A 17,200-nucleotide genomic window follows, 5' to 3' on the forward strand; every position below is an offset into this window, starting at 1 on the left:
GTCTCTAATCACATCAGATTTCTGAGCTATCAGTAACCATCATCATCATCATCCAGACCTCCTTTCCCACCCAAGGCAGGGTGAGGAGTAGCAATGTCCAGACAGCCCAAAATTGCCCAATCCAATGGGCCACGCTCCATTCACTCATCATTCAAGCCCCCGGAATCCTGGCTCTACCAGATACTCCAAAAACATTCACCACGTTCTGTAGCTTCACATAATTGTATCCGAAAGAGTCAATCCAGACGCTGCCACGTTAAAAAGAGGTGCCAAAAACTCCTGATCATGCACTTCTTCTCACAAAATTCATCCAGCCAGCTCGATCTCCTGTCAGTTTCCTAGTCTCACCGACTTCCAAACCTCTCTTCCTCATACATTCATCCACCATATCTCTCCACCTTCTCCTTGGCCTACTTCGCCTCCTCCCTCCTTTGAATTCACTCAGATATACCTTCTTCACCACTCTATTGTTATCCATTCTCTCCACATGACCATACCATCTCAGTACACTCTCTTCAATTCTGGTGTCCACCGCCTTCCTTACTCCGCATCTTTCACGAATCACATTATTTCGTGTCCTATCCACCCTGTGTACTCCACCTACATTCCTCAGCAGTCCCATCTCCACTGTTCTTACTCTTGACTTTTCATTTTCATGCCACACCATAGTCTCACATCCATATGTTAACGCTGGCACTAACACTCCATCATGTAAGCCTTGTGCAGCTGCAACACTCAAGCCTCTGTTTATCAAGGCCTTCATTGCACCAGCTACTTTTCTTCCTTGTGTCACTCTACATTCAACTTCTTTTGCACATTTTCCTCTCTTTTCTATCACTGTACCCAGGTATTTGAACTCTCTCACCAATTCCAGTCTCTCTCCATTCACTGTTACATTGCACTGGGAGTCACCTTCTCTCTCAATAACCATCACTTTACTCTTTTCTACATTTACTCTCAAGGAACGATGCTTACAGACATCAGCAAAACTCTGCACTAGCCTACCAAGTTCTTGTCCGGTACTTGCAAGCAGTACTGCATCATCAGCATACAGCAAATTTGAGATATTCCATCCATCACCATTCATTACCAATGCCATCCCTCTCTCCATTACTCGTGTTTTCACTTCTCTAATCACCCCATCCATATATACACTGAACAACCATGGGGACATCACACAACCTTGTCGCACGCCCACACTGATCGTGAACCATTCACTTAGATGCCCATTAACCCTGACACATGCTTCACTACCCTCATAAAAACTCTTGACGGCACCACATGGGACGTTTTCATTTTCATTTTTGTTTTTAAAGGCTCCAACATGCTTGCATGTGTCGGCCTTGGTCACCTAATGGCGGCTCTCCATGCTGCACGATCCATTGCAGCCTCCCTGTTCAGTCCCTTAACCCTGAGGTCACACTTAATGACCTCGTCCCATGTCTTTCTCGGTCTACCCCTCCTAACCCCACCCCCAATATTAACACTTCTCACCTTCCTCACCCAATTATCATCCCCCATCCTCTCCACATGTCCAAACCATCTCAATCTACCTCTCCACATCACAACATCAATACATTCCAGTCCCATCCTACCTCTCAACTCTTCCATCGTAAACCCAGCCCCTCCAGGCCTTGGACGCAGGGACACACTGCACATCCACCTAATCATTGTCATTTCTGTACATCTGAGCCGGCGAATATCTTCCTCCTTCACTGCCCAGGTCTCACTACCATACAGCATTACACTCCTAACACATGCTGCATACAAAGACCCCTTAGCACGTAGGGAGAGTCCTCTCAATGTCAGGAAAGGCAAGAGCTCCCTGAACTTCTTCCAACCACTTCTCACCCTAGCCACAGAGCTAGCTCTAGTCCCACCTCCAGCACACAACATGTCTCCCAAATAACAAAACTCTTCCACATACTCAAGAGATTCACCAGCAAGTTCATTCCTTTCACGGCTGACAATCTCCACCTGCTCACCCCGACACGCCGCACACATAAAATCAGCACTATCTCACAGTCTACCTCTCATACCACTACATCTCTTATGCAACCATTTATCACACACACCGAACAAGATGGAATTACTTCCCACACCCTTGTGGCAAACTGCACATGGCCACTCTCCCTCGTCTTTGACAGTACTGCCACCAACCCTAGATATCATCACTTTTGTTTTATCTGCATTTACCCTTAAACCCTTGTGCCCCATATCATCTCTCCACTTCCTAAACCTTTCCACAAAACGTCATATTTCCACACTACCAATAACCACACCACAAAATATAATTTCTCACAAATTGTTCATCAATAGCTGTACATCCGTATTATGGCATAATATCTGTCTAGCTACTCTGAAACCCTCACTTTTACTTCCTCTGCTGTCGAGGTTATTTAAAAGACTGTCCTCTGACTGTTTTTTTTTTTTAGCATGTACTAAAGGTACCAATACCTCCCACTGGCTCTACATCTAGCAGCCAGGTATAGCTTCTTTTTGCTGCTCTTTATCAAAGACTTGAGCAATCTTCTAGTCTCGGACTATGTCAGGTAATGCAGCACTGGATAAACGGGATTATTGTACTGTATTCTGCATCTATACTGAAAATTAATTTTAAAGAAAAAAAAAGACAGTAATGTACTGCTAAAGGAAGGGAATGAAACTTACTTTTCTTTGTAGAGGTGCAGGATGCCATGTGTGACATCAACCATGGGATTCCCTGAGACAAAAGTAACACGATCCTTAATGATTCGTCCTCGTCGACCCCCTCCACTGCCATCATCACCAAGGCCAGGGGTACCTGTAGTCAAAAAGTTGGGTACCATACAGTCACCTGATGCTGGCTTTTTCTCATATGGCTCTCTACAAAACTACTGCATATCAAGTAAAGCTGTTGTTGTTGTTACTTAAACCCGGACTGTCTTGCTTAGCATTACCATCGGCCACAAGTAAGCAATTATTTTTGTGAAGTACTGTACAGTACACGCACCATGTAGGGGTCAAGGGCACCCTTCTGGTAGACAGCACCTCACCAGAGTCAGACCAATGTCCTTCCCATGGCGAGGTGCTAGAAAATATAAGGAGCTTTGGCTCCTGGGTGGACATCACAGCTGCTCCACCCAGGGTATACAGCACCACTATGTGTAGGCTCCTTGTCAGTGCCATCAGGTAGAATAGGACATCTTACTGCATAAAAATCTTCAGGTTTCAATCATACACAACTCCATCCATCCATCCATTACCAGACGCCTTAATCCCATAGAGGGTGGCCACAAACAAATCACCTCCACGTTGCCCTGTGCCCTGCCATTTCACTGCCCTGCTCCCAACTCACACCCCCCTCTCTCATATACTTCTCTACTCCATCCCTCCATCTCATCCTCAGCCTCCTCCTCCCTCTTCCCCCCCTCCACCTCACTCACATACACTCTCCTCGTCAGTCTCTCACCCTCCATCCTCTCCACATAGCCAAACCACCTCAGTGTGTTCCTCCTAATGCTTCCTATCACATCCACATCCACACCATAACTCTCCTTTATATCCTCATTTGTCAGCCTGTCTCTCCATGTGACTCCACAGGCTCGTCTTAAATAACTCATTTCCACCGCTCACGCTCTTAACTTGTGTCCTTCCAACAACGTCCAAGCTTCATTTCCATACGTTAGAGTTGGTATCACAATACTGTCATGTAGTAACTTTTTCACTTCCATGCTCACTTCCCTGTTTCTTATCACTGCTTTCAAGGAACCAGTTACCTTTCTTCCTTGTTGTACCCTTTCAAGCACTTCACCCTCCAAACTTCCATCCTTACTCATCACACTCCCCAAGTACTTAAACGTACTCACATTTTCCATTTCCTCACCATCCAACCTCACTGTATATTCACTGACTTCACCTCTCTCAAAGACCATCACTTTACTCTTCCCTACATGCACCTTTATATTCCGTTTCTTACACACTATCCCAAACTCATGCACCAAGCCTTGCAGCTCCCCTTTGTCTTCACTTAACAACACAGTAACATCTGCAAACAACAGTACAGGGAGTTTCCAAACACTACCCTCTCTCACTAGGGCCACTCCAACATCCACTGCCCTACCTTGTACCTCTTTTATTACCCCATCCATGTACAGATTGAACAACCATGGAGACATGACACATCCATGTTTCAACCCAACCTTCAAAGAGAAAAATTCACTCAGTTCACCATCCACACGCACTGCAGCCTTAGCACCATCGTACATACTCTTCACAGCATTCAACAACTTCCCATCCACTCCATATATTCTTAATACTTTCCACAATCCTTGTCTATCCACCCTGTCATATGCTTTCTCCATATCCATGAAGGCCACATACAACTTCTTTCCCTTCTCTAGAAACTTTTCCACTAAAGATCTAAGAATGAATATCTGATCTACACAACCTCTTCCCTTCCTAAAGCCTCTCTGTTCTTCTCCAACTAATTCCTCTGTTATTTCCCTAACTCTGTCAATAAGTAACCTACCATACAATTTTCCTATTACACCAAGAAGACAAATGCTCCTATGATTACCACACACTTCTTTTTCCCCTTTGCCTTTGTACAAGGGAATAATTATACCTCCTCCACGACTCTGCCTTCCTCCCAAGCCAATCTGCACATCTTCCACATCCATTCTACTACTATCTCTCCTCCATGCTTTGGCATTTCACCACACATTCCATCAATTCCTGGGCTTTCCCCAATTTGAGTTTCTTCATTGCTTCCACAACTTCTATCCTACTGATTTCTTCCTGTCTTCTCACCTCCCTCCTTCTCCCAGCCACTCCCCAGCCACTTATACTCGCATTACTTCCATTCTCTATGTTGAACAATTCCATAAAGTGTTCTCTCCATCTCTCCATACACAACTCACTGTTACATATTCTGCAACTGACGAACATGCTATACTCTACGGAATCATAAGGAAGACCCTCTGCCATGGGTCCACTCACTGAAGATTTAAATATCTTCAGTCCACACATCAAAAAGACCAGATGAACAGAATATGACATGGTGAAAATGTATTTACAGGCTTGTATCATTAAAACTGTGGGAGGGAAAGGCAAGGTGAAAATGTATTTACAGGCTTGTATCATTAAAACTGTGGGAGGGAAAGGCAAGCCCCTAGTTTTTTATGACAATTTCTGAAGCACCCAATGAAGATAAAACATGCCTGCAATGTCCCTAGCTTTTTTATATCACATCTAACTCCAATCTGAAAAGTGGAATGCAGGCTAAACTGATCTAACAAGCATCTCATAAATGACTGTCAAAATGTGGGGTCTTGCCTACACCTTCACCTTCTTTATTTTAATTAATACATAAAAGAGCACTAAGTACCTTCTTTACTACTGGATGCAGCAGGTGTAGATTCTTTGCTGGTTCTAGGCAGCACTCCACCTGAGCTGACACTGCTGCTCTCTGTGTGTACATCTGTCATTCCCTTCTCCATCACACCACCCTCAGCCTGGGGATCACTCTCCACAAGGCTGCTTCCCTCAGCTGCAGCCTTAAGAAAAAATATTGTCAAAAGATGTGTACCATACTCCTTAACTTAACTGTTTAACCCCCTCATTCCAGTGATATACTTTTAATTACAGTACAGTATATTTTTGCTAATAACAGATTTTTAATATGGGAGAATCCCCTAACAGTGGAGGGAGGTAAATGAAAGCTGTTTATCTGATCCCTCAAGTTCGAACATTTTTTCCTAGTTTGAATAAAACTGTGTACTGGTAGCAACAACAAAATACTGTAAAAATACATTACTGTACTACATGAAAGAGGTTAGCTTCTTCAATATGATGGCTTTTTTATATCATTTGCGTGGTTTCCGGATGATTTTATTCAGATATAAAATAATCCCTCAAAACAAATGAGTTGTTAGTGACTGTACTGTATGTACTACACATTGCTGATTAACAACCTTTTTAACATTTTTTTACAGTACAGGAGTACGGGTTTGTCGGTGGGATGTTAGTGCCACAGGATGTACCATCTATTATAAGTACAACCATACACCTCAGTAAATAGTGTTACTGCAAAGCAGTGATGCTTTGGTAGACTCAAACACAATATTCAGTACCGTACCAAAAATACAATGCAACTTTTAAGTCCTTCAATACATTATGCTCTTCCTTCTCTGTCTTTTTTTTTTTTCCTTCCCCTCCCCTATAATGAAGCTAGTTTCATGGTTCAAATCTTGGTGCGGGCAGCTGTTGCCACTTGACTTAGGTGTCCATACACCCTTTGTGGGTTGGTCAGCAAAAAATAAGGACTTAGTGTAACACCTTGAGGAGATAATTGAGGTAACCTTGATGATGTAGCCTTGTGTTCCAGGACAGACAGTGAACGACCTGCCACAGGCCCAACAGCCTGTATTATGGACATGAACATTGCAGCTAAGCTCTTCATGGCATTTGCCCCACCTTTATCTTTTACCTGCTGCAACCAGAATTTGTTGATTTTCTTGGGGAAGACTCCTTCATGTAAATGTGTCAGAACAGTCTCCAGTGCACTCTTCCATACAATGATACAAACCGCAAGACTTATTACATACTGTATTTCAAAATGCTGTAGTTTATATTGTAAACATCAAAAATTTTCACTGCAAATGACCACCATACAAGTTAAAATAGTGCAGTAATAAACACTGTACCTCAATCAAATGTTTTTCTTCTATTGTTGTGACTGTAATTTGTGTGGGTTCCCTGCGACCACGGTGAATCGACAGGAGTGTATCTGTCACCAACAGTGGCCACTCAGATGGACTTGCGTCTCGCACTAATCCTGACCCACTGTGTGACTTGGGAGCTGGAAGTATAAAAATAAATTGGAATCTCTTTGAAAGCAGTGATAAGAAACAGGGAAGTGAGCATGGAAGTGACAAAGTTACTACATGACAGTATTGTGATACCAACTCTAACGTACGGAAGTGAAGCTTGGACGTTGTTGGAAGGACACAAGTCAAGAGTGACAGCAGTGGAAATGAGTTATTTAAAAGGAGCCTGTGGAGTCACATGGAGAGACAGGCTGACGAATGAGGATATAAAGGAGCGTTGTGGTGTGGATGTGGATGTGATAGGAAGCGTTATGAGGAACACACTGAGATGGTTTGGCCATGTGGAGAGGATGGAGGGTGAAAGACTGACGAAGAGAGTGTATGTGAGTGAGGTGGAGGGGAGAAGAGGGAGGGGGAGGCCGAGGATGAGATGGAGGGATGGGGTGGAGAGGTATATGAGAAAAGGGGGTGTGAGTTGGAAGCAGGGCAGTGAAATGGCGGGGGACAGGGCGACTTGGAGGCGATTTGTTTGTGGCCACCCCAAACGGGATTGAGGCGTCTGGCAATAGATAGATAGATAGATAGATAGAATCTGCTTTCACAAGACTCATGAAACTTATCAGCCTTTATTCTGTTATACCCCCCCCAGGGGGTAGGGGGGTTTTCAAGAATACTCCCCCAGTATCCCTGCTTGTCGTATGAGGCGACTAAAAGGGTTGGCGGAGGGTTAGTGCCCCTCCCCAGAAAACAGCTAACTAAAAAGACAAACAAGAAGCCTTGGACAAGGACTGACCAAAAGATGACGACCAAGGACCGGACAAAGGACATGGTACGGATCGCGACATGAAATATAAGGGGTGTGAATGATGAGGTGAAAGAGAGAGAGATTGTCCTGGTGCTTGAGGGTGCGAAAGTGGATGTATGTGGAGTAACTGAAACTTAATGGAGAGGACAGAGTGTGAGAGAATGGGAGTATGGATGGGGTATATGTGCAGGAGTAGGTGAGAATGACAGGGCAAAAGAAGTGTGTATTGTTGTGTGTAAAAGATGGAAGAAGAACATAAAAGAATATGGATCAGTTGGCTCAAGGACTGTGTGGGTAAGACTGAAAGTTGGAATACAAATGTGGGCGATTGTGTGTGCGTATGCGCCAAAGCAAGATCATGCTAGAAGAGTGAGAGAAGAGTTCTGAACAAATGTGGAAGTGTGCATGGAAAAGTTTGAAAGGAATAAGAGAGTGTTTTTGATTGGTGATATGAATGGTAAAGTAAGGAATGTGAAGCTGGATGGAATAGTTAGTGAGTGGGGTGTGCCTGCTGAGATAGATGAGAATGTCAGAGCGTTAGTGGACATTTGTGCCGGGAGGGGGTTGGTGATAGCCAATACCCTCTTCAGGCACAAAATGATCCACAGGTATACATGGCAAGTGATGAGAAGGGTGGGTGGTGAACTGAATGAAAGGAAGGCAATGATTGATTATGTGTGCGTGGATGAAAGGATTCGAAGATGTGTAATGGATGCAAGAGCTTATAGAGGTTGGGGGAGTGGCCTTTCTGACCGCTACTTGGTGATGGCCAAAATCAAGATCCAAGTAAGATGGAGAAATAGAAGAAGTAAAGGACGGGAGGAAGGAGTAGTTGCAAGAAGAGTGGAAAGGTTACAAGAGGATGAGAAAAAGGCAGAATGTGAGAGAAGCGGAGGAACGACTGGGTAAATATGAACTGGAGCAGATGGGGAACGTGGAAGGTGTGTGCAAGATATTCACAGAAGAAATATGTGCAGCATGTGATGTGGTGTGTGGGGTGGAGAGAAGACAGAAAGGGGTGCAAGGAACACCATGGTGGAATGAAGAGGTGAGACAGGCTGTGGCACAAAAGAAGACGGCATACAATGAATGGATGAGAAATAGGGGCATGGAAGAAGTTGAGAGGCGGAAGAGAGAGTTATATGTAGAAAGGAAGACAGGGGTGAAAAGATTAGTAAGAGAGAGTAAGAAGAGAGTTGATGAGGAATTTGGAAGGAATCTGAGTGTAAAGTGGAGGGACTGTAAGAAAGTGTTCTGGAAAGAGGTGAAGAGAGTAAGACAGGGTGGCAGTGAAGTTAGTAGGGGAGTGAAAGATAAAAATGGTAGATTACTAGTGGAGAAGGGAGAAAAAGTGAGCAGATGGAGAGAGCACCTTAAGGAATTGTTGAATATAGAGTATGGAAGTAATGCGAGTATAAGTGGCTGAGGAATGGCTGGGAGAAGGAGGGAAGTGAGAAGACAAGAAGAAATCAGTAGGATAGAAGTTGTGGAAGCAATGAAGAAAGTCAAATTGGGGAAAGCCCCAGAAATTAATGGAGTGTGTGGTGAAATGTTGAAGCATGGGGGAGAGATAGTAGTAGAATGGATGTGGAAGATGTGCAGATTGGCCTGGGAGGAAGGTACTGTAGAGTCCCGGAGGATTGGAAGTCAGGTATAATTATTCCCTTGTACAAAGGAAAAAGAAGTGTGTAGTAATCATAGGGGCATTTGTCTTCTTAGTGTAACAGGAAAAGTGTATAGAAGGATACTTATTGACAGAGTTTGGGAAATAACAGAGGAAGTAGTTGAAGAAGAATAGGGAGGCTTTAGGAAGGAAAGAGGTTGTGTAGATCAGATATTCATTCTTAGATCTTTAGTGGAAAAGTTTCTAGAGAAGGGATAGAAGTTGTATGCGGCTTTCATGGATTTGGAGAAAGCATATGATAGGGTGGATGGAAAAGGATTGTGGAAAGTATTAAGAATATAAGGCGTAGATGGGAAGTTGTTGAATGCTGTGAAGAGTATGTATGATGGTGCTAAGGATGCAGTGCATGTGGATGGTGAACTGAGTGAATTTTTCTCTTTGAAGGTTGGGTTGAAACAGGGATGTCATGTCTCCATGGTTGTTCAATCTGTACATGGATGGGGTAATAAAAGAGGTACAAGGTAGGGCAGTGGATGTTGGAGTGGCCCTAGTGAGAGAGGGTAGTGTTTGGAAACTCCCTGTATTGTTGTTTGCAAATGATACTGTGTTGTTAAGTGAAGATGAAGGGGAGCTGCAAGGCTTGGTGCATGAGTTTGGGAGAGTGTGTAAGAAACAGAATATAAAGGTGAATGTAGGGAAGAGTAAAGTGATAGTCTTTGATAGACGTGAAGTCAGTGAATGTACAGTGAGGTTGGATGGTAAGGAAATGGAAAATGTGAATATGTTTAAGTACTTGGGGAGTGTGATGAGTAAGGATGGAAGTTTGGAGGGTGAAGTGCTTGAAAGGGTACAACAAGGAAGAAAGGTAACTGGTTCCTTGAAAGCAGTGATAAGAAACAGGGAAGTGAGCATGGAAGTGAAAAAGTTACTACATGACAGTATTGTGATACCAACTCTAACGTATGGAAGTGAAGCTTGGACGTTGTTGGAAGGACACAAGTCAAGAGTGTGAGCAGTGGAAATGAGTTATTTAAGAGGAGCCTGTGGAGTCACATGGAGAGACAGGCTGACAAATGAGGATATAAAGGAGTGTTGTGGTGTGGATGTGGATGTGATAGGAAGTGTTAGGAGGAACACACTGATGTGGTTTGGCCATGTGGAGAGGATGGAGGGTGAGAGACTTATGAGGAGCGTGTATGTGAATGAGATGGAGGGGGGGGAGGGAGGGGGAGGCCGAGGATGAGATGGAGGGATGGAGTAGAGAGGTATATGAGAGAGGGGGGTGTGAGTTGGGAACAGGGCAGTGAAATGGCGGGGGACAGGGCAACGTGGAGGCGATTTGTTTGCTGCCACCCTGTATGGGATTACGGCGTCTGGCAACAGACAGATAGATAGACAGAAAAGTAGTCATTACTTAACTATACTGCTGTACATACAGTAAGATTTTTAAGTTTATTTAGCTTCTTTGGCTGATATCCCTCTCAATACATATTTCTATCTGCAGATTCTCTTTGCATTTGTTCAGTGCAGATACCTTTAAGATGGAGAAGTTATTTCTGTCTTTGCAATCATAGCTGGCATATTTTGGGGTCACGGAGACTAATTTCTTACCGCATAGGGCTGAGGTTACAGTGTTAAAGACTCTGCTAAGCATTTAAAGAGCAAAAAACCCTCTCCATTGGTTGTTTATGAAATATCTGCACTCTGAACTTCCAAGTGCACAGGTGATTCTCACCAACTTGTGATAAATTTGATGTACACTGCCATGATGCCATTCTTCAGCAGTGCAGGATTTTACCTATATGCTGCAGTACTCCTTCATTCACTATTTTCTTAATTTTTTTAGCTTTATGTTATGGGCCTGCCTTCCTCCAGTTCTCTCACTTAAAGATGTTGCAACTTTCCTAATATAGGCTAACTGAGTGAGGATCGCTTAGCAAGGTCGGAGAAATTTTAAGGCACAGTTGGCGGGACCTGAACCCACACCCCCTCCTTTCTTGGGCAACGCACTTACTGCTTTCACCATGGCAGCACCCAGATCTCCCATCCTGCCAGTTGGAAGGGCTAAAATCTCTAAGCACTGTTGCACCTCTGCCACACATGTCCCAGAAACTTTCTGTCACAGTCCCCACAGCCTCACCCTTCTATGATAGCTGCATACCCCATATCTTCACCAAATGTAACAGAGTAGGAATGATCTAGCACCACCCTTTTCTTTCCTTTATTCTTTGGCTTTACATTAGCCCTAGAAAATCAACTGAGGAAGGTGACAGAACCAAAACAAATCAGATCAATGACACTCCTTTCAATTCACAACCAGCTTTGTGTAACAAAAATAAAATATCACTACTGGTACAATATCAAATGTACAAAATCCAAATAAATCATATTACCATTTGAAGTATGTTATTTAAGATGGCAGTAAATTCATAACATATATCAGTACTGATGCATATCACAGGTTTGCACTTACAGACTACCAGTATGCACATAGTTGGCCAGATCACAGTCTGACAGGGCTGAGTTGACCTAGGACATTTGTTCTCCGCCTCCTACACAGACATACACATATTAACCATCCCAGTAGCTTCAGCTGATGGTAAATCCAATCTGTTGCCTATTTCTGACTATACAGTGCTTCCTCACATCACCATCAGTTGACACTGTATCATTCAGAACATATATTAGTTTCATATTGTTTATAAAGGCTCCAACATGCTTGCATTGATCAGCCTTGGTCCCCTAATGGTAGGTGTCCATGCTGCTTGATCTCTGGCAGCCTCCTAGTTCAGTCTTTTATCCCTGGGGTCACACTCTGTGACCTCATCCCAGGTCTTTTCTGGTCTACCTCTTGCAACCCTACGCTCGATGTTCATGCCTATCTCCTTCCACATGTAGTTGTCATCTTCCATCCTCTCAACTTGCCGGAACCATTTCAACCTACCCCTCCTTATTACAATACTAATACATTCACGTCCCATCTTTTCTCTCAATCTCCAATCGCAATCATGTCCCCCCAGGCCTCTCATTCATAGTCGCACTACACATCCATCTAATCATTAATATTTCTGTACATCTGACCCTACAAATATCTTCTTCCTTTACTATCCAGGTCTCACTATTGTATATCATTACACTCCTACCATAAGCTGGATACAGAGACCCTTTAGCATGAAGGGAGAGCCCTCTCACTGTCAGGAGAGGCAACTTCAACTTCTGACTCTGGAGTACAGATGATTACGTGGAAAAATGGTTGAGAACTGTAAGATTCCAAGTAGAATATAAGGTCAAGAAGTCTGTAGGAATCTTTTTATGAGGCATGAGGATTCTGCAATACAAGGAAAGAGTACGACGATATTCGAACAGAGATCATAACTCAGTATAAGAAAATACCAGTATACCTGTACATGTTTTGTAACAGGGCTGAAACTAACTGCAACAGTTTGCCAGTTTATGTTGTAAACTCTACTTCTGTCCTTGATTTTGAAAGAGGATGGACAAAGCATGGAAATGCAAGAACAGAAATTTGTGTTTTGAGGTGTTATATGGCACAAATCTTTCAACCACTCTATAGACAGTGAGAGTGTTCTAGAGCTGGACATTAGTCTATTCCAGAGGTCATCTGTTAGTTTCTGTGGGCATAACTATCACCACTGAGAAAGCTTACAGCTTGGACACTGATACCAGCATAATAAACTCTCATCTAATTGAGTAGTCCATGTTGCTGACTGTGAAGTTGCTGCCCCATTAACACCAGGGTTCGAATCCTGTGTGAGCAGCTGGTGTCACTCAACTCAGGTGACTATCCATCCTTTGTGGGTTGGTAGGTAAAAATGAGTGCCTGGGGGTGATGCCTAGGGGAGGTATTTATGGTAACTTGGATGATCCAGTGGCTTTGTATCTCATGATATTGGATAAAAAACCTGCCACAGGCTCAAAGGCCTATGTTACAGAGATGAGCACCATGACTAAATGCCCCATGGCATTATCTTTACTCTTTCTAACTCCATCCAACCTTGGCACATTTCAGTCCAAGTTACACCTGGTTAGGGTAGGTTAGATTAACTTCAAGTTTGGCATGGGTTAGATTACTACATAGTATGCTCCTAGGCAGGTTATAGGGATTCAATACCTACCGTATCTATCTATCTGTTGCCAGACACCTCAATCCCATAAAGGGTGGCCACAAACAAATCGCCTCTATGTCGCCCTGTCCAACGCCATTTCACTGCCCTGCTTCCAGTTCGCACCTCCCTCTCTCTCATATACCACTCCACTCCATCCCTCCCCCTCCCTCTCCCCCTCTTCACTTCACTTGCATACACTCTCCTCACTAGTCTCTTGCTCTCCATCCTCTCCACATGGCCAAACCACCTCAATGTATTTCTCCTAATGCTCTCTACCACACCCACATCCACACCATGATGCTCCTTCACTTCCTCATTTGTCAGTCTGTCTTTCCACGTAGCCTAACTTCACATGCTCCTCTCAAATAATTCATTTCCACTGCTCTCCTCTCACACTTGACTTGTGTTCTTCAAACAAGGTCCAAGCTTCACTTCCATACACTGGGGTTGGTATCACAATACTGTACTGTCATGCAGTGGCTTCTTTACTTCCATGTTCACTTCTCTTTTCCTTATTACTGCTGTCAAAGAAACAGCAACCTTTCTTCCCTGCTGTACCCTTTCAAGTGCTTCACCCTCTAAACTTCCATCCTTACTCATTACACTACCCAACTACTGTACTTAACCCCTTACGGGCGGGCAACTCATCAATTATACGACAGTGTGGGGAGGCATATTTTCAGAAAAATAAAGAACTGTATCAAGGAATAAGCCCAAACATGCATAAATCGATGAAAATGGATGAAAAATGAAGGCAAGAGGTGTTACATGTGTGGTAATACATGTCTGCTGGCTGTGGGAGGAGGAGGGAAGGAGTGATGGAGGAGCGCAGACAGGCAGCTTATCACCAGGTGCTCCTGGGGCAAGGCTAGTAAATTATTCACTCATTTGCTGGCTTAACCGATCAGAATACAACCCTTGGACCATAGGTAAGTTATCAGTGAATTTCATAATGAGGCGGATGGAACAGAAATTAGAAGGTGAACTTTGAAAAATGTGGATTAACCCCTTCAGTACTAGAATATCATATGCATTACAGTCTCATCTCTACCACAGCGTTTTGTTACGATTTGGAGAGTTCCTTCGTAGTGACTGGGTTAAAGAAGGATGTAACTTCTAGTCTGAAAAGTCTCTCCTAAGCTAAATCAGATTCCCTAAAAGTTACAAAAATAAAATAAAATCTGTCAAGGTAATCAAATGGTGAAAGTAAAGGAGAAAAAAAGTTTATGTTCGACAGTAGTTAACAGTGAATTCCATAATGATGTTCGACTGAACAGAAATTAGGTTAAAAAAAAAAAAAAAAAGTATGAAAGTAGGAAAGCAAGCCTAATTGTAATATATTCTATGTGCAAGTGACTTAATATATTCTTAATATTGTACAGTAAAACCTCACTATAACGGACTAATTGGGACCCAAGCCACTCCAAAAAAAGCGACATCTGGACTTCCCCCTACTAACCTGGACTTGTCCGATATATCAGTCATTTGTCTGGATCGCACCAGCGGTTTTTAAACTGTTTTCACTACCGTTGCAGTACAGTATATCAGTGTTGTGTATTTACCTTCGTGCTTCAATGTATAACTTTATTTTTCATTAATCCATTCATTATAGTGTTGGCTTCTACAAGTATATTTTCACTGAAGTTGTATTATGTTATTTGTGTCATCCCTTCTGCCTGTGTTATGATAAAGGGCAGTTCACATAATTATAGCCCTCCCCTTCCACTTCCCATGACAAATTTCTTGTGTGTTGTAGGGACGGCTTGGTCAGTGTTATCAGTGTCTATCCTGCATCACATTCATTTCCAACTGCCCACTGTCACACCCACACCCACACCAGCAGACTAGGCCATCCCCCAAACAACATACCTCCAGCTGAGTTTCTAGTGGAGCCCTGTATTTTATTGTACCAAGTGACAATTTTTATGCTTTGTGGAGATAAACTGGTGGTGGCGACCATCATCCACTCACTTGATGTAGTGCTGCCTACCTCTTCCTTAGCCTTTATCATTCTTTTTCTGTGCCTGGCCTCCTCTCTTCCTATTTCTCCCATCTTTCCTGTCACTTCTTATTGCTTTTCTTTCCTTTACAGATGGCTTTACATTGAGTGACAAGCCAAATGGTTTCCTGTAAGCCAAGAAACCATTTACAACGCTGGGTGGTAACCATATAACCAAATCATACGTGCTCCCTATGTGTCAACAAGTGGGTTGGTGGAGGGTTAGTGCCCCTCCCCGTAAATCAAATAACTCAGAGTCAAATGGCCACCCCTTGCGGGATTGTGGCGTCTGGCAATAGATAGATAGATAGCTTTTTTTTCACCACTGAACACCATATTTATCATTTATGCATTCTTTAAACTATTCATTGTCTTCAAAATCTTATGTGTGTGTTTTCTATTTTACTTGAACACTTATAACAATAAAACTTACGTACGAATATACTATTTTATTTGAACAATTATAACACCACAACTTATATATGTATATTCAGTTTTACTTGTTTCAAGGCATGGAAGAGTAGAGGGCAGGACAACAGATGACAAGGATGCCTTATCACCCAATTTCACCATTAAATTAGGGCCGAAAATGGCCAGACATTATGTAACGTCACCCGCCTCCTCACACACGGACGTCATGGTCTGCCTGTTAGGGGTTAAATGCACTCACATTTCCATTTCCTCCTCATCCAGCCTCACTGTACAACCAGTGGCACCATTTCTCTCCAAGACCGTAACTTTACTCTTCCCTACACTCACTTCTAGATTCCATTTCTTACACACTCTCCCACACTCATTCACCAAGCCTCGCAGTTCCCCTTCATCTTCACTTAACAATACAGTCTCATCTGCAAACAACAGAGGAGGGAGTTTCCAAACTCAGCCCTCTTTCATTAGGGTTCCTCCAACATCCACTGCCCTATCTTGTACCTCTTTTATAACCCTATCCATATACAGATTGAACAACCATGGGACATGACAATATCATATGCATGCAAAATAAAGTACCGGTACATCATGGAAAAATGGGAAACAGTCATAAAAACAATACAATAATAACCTACCAAAAAAATCTTATAAAAAAGGAAGAATTGTACAGGAAACAATGAAGATGTAAATTCGTAAGTTAATTCTGCCACTCAAACGTGTTAATATATCAAAAAATACAGTAAAAATCAGGAAAAGATGAGTCATTCAGTAAAATAAGGGATTTCTGCTGCATAAGTTAAAAGTAAAGTTTTACCTTACCAGTTTACATTTATTTTTTCTTCAAATTTCACAATAATACGGCATATGAGATACTCTTTTCATCATTGAAAGATGATGACATAGGAATAAATTAGTCCTACCTTGATACTCAATGTGCTTAAGCGTGGGGCTATCGTCGGCAGTCTCTAGCCTAAGTACCACCAGGCTGACTGACATTATTTCATTCCTTTTGTTTCCTTTTTGCTACAGCGATGTACGAGGATAATAAATAATGCCAACTGAAGCAGCTGTTTCCCTTATCCACTCTTTCTCTCTCTTTCTTCCTCCTGCTGCGCCTGACTCATCCCGGCTGTACTTTGTTTACTATCTACTTGTGTGCTCCGGCCAATGACAAACAGTTTTAGCAGTAACGTACTACATTCTTTATTTTGATTGGCTGCGATAAAACCATCAGTTTAGTTATATAGGGTCTTTAAATGCCTTTCCACAGGTCGCTTTTGGATATTTAAAGAAGCAAATTAGCCAATAGAAATGAAAGTTTTCTCTAGTACTTAAATCTTATTGGACAGTATTTTAAAGGTACGCTTAAAGTTCCTGCATCCAAACCCGTCTTTCTGTTTGTAAACA

The 17,200-nt window shown here is 42.8% G+C and overlaps 1 protein-coding gene across 1 annotated transcript in view; it reads right to left on the reverse strand.

The window, feature by feature from the left end:
* LOC145410035 (BRCA1-associated protein) overlaps positions 1 to 16,789 on the reverse strand; it is a 64,813-nt gene extending 48,024 nt beyond the window's left edge. Inside the window, exons 1-4 of the mRNA XM_080280252.1 lie at positions 16,714 to 16,789; positions 6,687 to 6,841; positions 5,369 to 5,537; positions 2,671 to 2,803 (exon numbers count right to left, since the gene is read on the reverse strand). Coding sequence (XP_080136378.1) covers positions 2,671 to 2,803; positions 5,369 to 5,537; positions 6,687 to 6,841; positions 16,714 to 16,789 — 533 coding nt within the window. The remainder of the gene's footprint in view (positions 1 to 2,670; positions 2,804 to 5,368; positions 5,538 to 6,686; positions 6,842 to 16,713) is intronic.
* Between the last annotated feature and the right edge of the window lie 411 nt (positions 16,790 to 17,200).

This window comes from Coenobita brevimanus, chromosome 84, assembly GCF_032717465.1.
Source record: "Coenobita brevimanus isolate Jiangsu-jjx chromosome 84, ASM3271746v2, whole genome shotgun sequence".
Taxonomy (NCBI): domain Eukaryota; kingdom Metazoa; phylum Arthropoda; class Malacostraca; order Decapoda; family Coenobitidae; genus Coenobita; species Coenobita brevimanus.